Source organism: Vollenhovia emeryi, unplaced genomic scaffold (genome assembly GCF_000949405.1).
Source record: "Vollenhovia emeryi isolate VEMERY1.0 unplaced genomic scaffold, V.emery_V1.0 DF939146.1, whole genome shotgun sequence".
In the NCBI taxonomy this organism is placed as follows: domain Eukaryota; kingdom Metazoa; phylum Arthropoda; class Insecta; order Hymenoptera; family Formicidae; genus Vollenhovia; species Vollenhovia emeryi.
Genome location: NW_011967220.1, coordinates 875,718 through 879,516, shown reverse-complemented (window position 1 = coordinate 879,516; position 3,799 = coordinate 875,718). Strand labels below are relative to the sequence as shown.

At 36.7% G+C, this 3,799-nt stretch overlaps 1 protein-coding gene across 1 annotated transcript in view; it reads right to left on the bottom strand.

Annotated features, from left to right (window-relative positions):
• LOC105566183 overlaps positions 1-3,799 on the bottom strand; it is a 13,091-nt gene continuing 9,292 nt past the window's right edge. Inside the window, exon 4 of the mRNA XM_012019984.1 lies at positions 1-3,360. Coding sequence (XP_011875374.1) covers positions 3,214-3,360 — 147 coding nt within the window. The 3' untranslated portion in view covers positions 1-3,213. The remainder of the gene's footprint in view (positions 3,361-3,799) is intronic.

Here is a 3,799-nt window from a genome sequence, read left to right as displayed (position 1 = left end):
TTACATGTAATGTACCGCCCTTTTTAACACGGTACGATCGTTTTATTATATTCTTACAATATATTTTACCACAACTTGTTCTTGTGCACCGCTAAACTATTCATACGTGGTAAAGTAACGTATCGACAAGAATGTCTATTATCCGTCGCAACGTTCCTCTCTATACATTAATTCGATACAATAAATATTCTTCATTCACAGTATTCACTCCGACGTAAACTAGACGACGTTACTCGATGATAGATCATTTTCGGCGATACCGAAGCTTCGCTTTAATTTTCTACAAGCGACAATCGTAGATAACCTATGAGTAATGCGTAATCGCGTAATCCAAGACAATATTTGTTTAAATTCGAGACTGGTGAACGGAACTCGTGGATGTAACTGCGAGGATGGACATTGGAAATATCCACGGGTGTTTTTATTTCTTCTGCGGGAAACTGGAAATTCGCGAATTGCGAATTCGAGATTTGATCTTAGAAGCTAAAAGTTAATGATATCGGATATAGGATACAGGAATCGGGCGGAATTGAAATAAAATATATTGGATATCGGGAATTCAGACATGCTGTTCGACTATATCTGTTTCATATATCTGCCTGCTACTGAACAATAGCTGCACGTACCATTGCAATCAATATCAATACCGATCGCGCAGGAATATCGCGTAGAATAGTGCATATTATATATTCGAGGAAATTTCAATATTACCGCGATACGTTTACTCGCATAACATGTACTTGTATAATGACTAAATTGTGAAATTTTGTTACAATAAATACGTGTAATTATTGCTCATAGTCAGCGTTTAAACGTGTAATACAGGAATGTCGCGTAATATTACTTTAATACGTAATTCCTCAGCATCTTCAGCAAAATTGGTATAAACATCGGTATAAATTACAAATGTAGAAGATAGAAATAATATTCGCTTTGTAGAAAAACACGTGGACGAACGTGAAAATAATAAATTCGCAGTACCCTGCTTTGTGGACGAATAAAGCTAGCATTGAAGAGTAAACAATTATTTCAGTAGTTTAGTTGCTGCTTCGCTGCTTCGTATTATGCACCTTGAATCGCTTACTGATCAATCGTTGCTATAATCACATACGAGTGAAGTGATCGATAGCATACACAAGTGAGTCTTTTTAGGCCTGGCAAAATAAATTCCCATCTCAAAGGTACATCGATACGTTAATTTATATGAAAAAATGGACTAGATCGCAACAAAGTTGGAGGTAGCTGTCGATATTCAGGAAAGATTTGCTGTATATTACATTAAAGAAGAGAAAACTTATAGAGCAGAGTTAGCTTTGGTATGAGAAGGTTTTGAGCAAGTAAGCTCCAAATTATTTATTACTAAAAAGACCGGACTCGTTATTTTGTGACGAGACTCTTTAGCCTTTTTTTTACGACTATAAGTTCTGTATATGACGCACGCTTTTAATTGATGCAGTAGAACCTCGATTAATGGCTACTTTATAATTACTTCATTATTGACAGTAGGCCGATAAATTGTGCAACTACATTAGTTCAAGTGCGCTCGGCAAAGTAACACGTGAAAAGCAAGGACCATTTACGTGAGATAAACAATATTGGAAAAATTTTAATAAGAAATTCTGCATAGATTATCATGTTTATAATATATTTCCAGTCAAGTAAATTTTTATCTTGAAGCTCAAATATGCCATATTCTGCGTTAAATAGAAGTTCTACTGCATTAATAACGTAAAATACAGTAATAATAAAATACAATATCTTTTATGTCCAAAGTTTGTAAAATTATTTGAAAGTTTGGAACTTCCTCTTTCTTAATTCTCTTTTTATATAATTAGTATTACGAGAGAGAGATAGAAGACGTTTCTAAATTTATAGTCCCTTTAAATACAATAAATTGAATAATACGACGATCGGGACTAACCAGTTTACCTTGCATTTATTGGTAGATCAATATATTTTTGTCCAAACTCTCAAAGGAGAAGCAATAGTACACATTTTTACACTTTCCACATTTTAAATGAAACAGATATACATTTAACCTTTTAGAAGGAAAGGGAAAGAGAAGAGTTTAAAACAAATTGTAGGAAAATGTAAAAAGTGCAGTCAAGAAATATACTTTTTAGTTATCACATTCCGTTTCAACAATAAATTATAGGAACAAAAGAATTGAATCATGCCTCAAAACATTTGTGTGTCGTAATAAAAGATATTCGAAAAACAGACTTTCATCGTTAATTTTAGAATTGGAAACGCTACAACCATACCGTTTATTTTACATAGATACAGGAACTTATAAAAGTTAACATGCATATTATTGATATTGATACATCTTAATGTATGCTCCGTTTATCATGCGCAGGACGTTAAAGTTATACTCTATCGCGTTTGTTCGCGTTCCACTTAACATACCTACCAGATACGAGGATTTTGCGTGTTTGTCATGTTCTGTTGTTGTAGATCACAATTTGTGTTGAGTATTATGTCAGGTAATTATATAGAGAACTATCTGTTCTTTCTTCGTCTCGTCATTTCTCATCTTTTTTTTAGTGTTTTGCATAGAAAGTATTATATAACCATGTTGAAAAGTCCTTTGAAAAGTCTTGAAAACTCTGCCCGTATGTCGCTCTGCACGTGCATGGCAGTAATAACTCATAAAAAATGTAAGTATAAGTCGATAGTACGAGGATAGTTCAAGAATGTGGTCAAGTAGCGAATTGTGTGAAATGTACTCAAAATCGATTATAGGAATCGGCTCGAGGAACAATCTCCTTTTTATTTGCCATCGCAGTCCTTCTTCATACAATGCAACTTTGTTTCGGAAAACTTTTTTCATATATCCACAAATAATAGAAATACTTGAATGTTCCCATTTGTATGCCTCAGCCTGCAGATACCTCGTTTGAAAGGTCCTCATTTTAGCCAAAGTAGAAAGCGCTTAAATCTCACTGGTCCCGGGCGAAGGCTGGATTAATTGTTAAACGTAAAATAAACGGTATCGTTGTTCACAACTAGCGGCCCGAAGTGAACTGATAGTCAAACTCGTTCGTCTTGTCTGGAATGCCTCGTATATTTACGCGCATAATTTACTAGTTTATGGATGCTACATTATAAGGTACAAGAAATAGGGGATGGCGTTCGAAACCTGTTAAGAATGGCACTGACTGTAATAAGTAATATTCTATCTCCCGGCATCCCTGCGTTTGAGTAAGCGTCTTATTTTTTAGGGTCGTCGGCAGTATGGATGTTGACCTCCTGACGGACCTTGTGACCGCGGAAACTCGCCTGTATCTTAGTCGCTGCCTTATGCAAGTCCGGATCGGCCAAGTCGATCCCCTCTAATTCGTTAACAGCGTCTTGCATCTGCAGCAGAATTTGACAAAGGAAAACGTAAGACGTGAAGCACTATATAGCCGTTCGTTAATTTAGGCCACCCTAAGTCTCTTCGTCCTTGGACACAGCTTCCCGAATTGGAGCCTTATTTCGCGAACGGAATGTCCCTCGCGTTTATCCAAGTTACCCTTCTTATCTTAAATGAGACTACACGGAATCCCGCTGTGCGTCAACTAGCCCGTACATAATTAATCGATACGAGACACGACAGTAACTTAAACATTATGTAGGCCATACCGGTCTACTGGTCTCGGGGCGAGCTTTAGTAGCGCTTCGGTACCCAGATGATCATCTTCAGCTTGGAAGGCAGCTGTCGATTATTCGCCGTCGGGCATTCGTGGATCAACGTAATGTCAAAGGGTCTAACAATAGCTCTCTCTCTCTCTCTCTCTCTCTCTCTCTCTCTCTC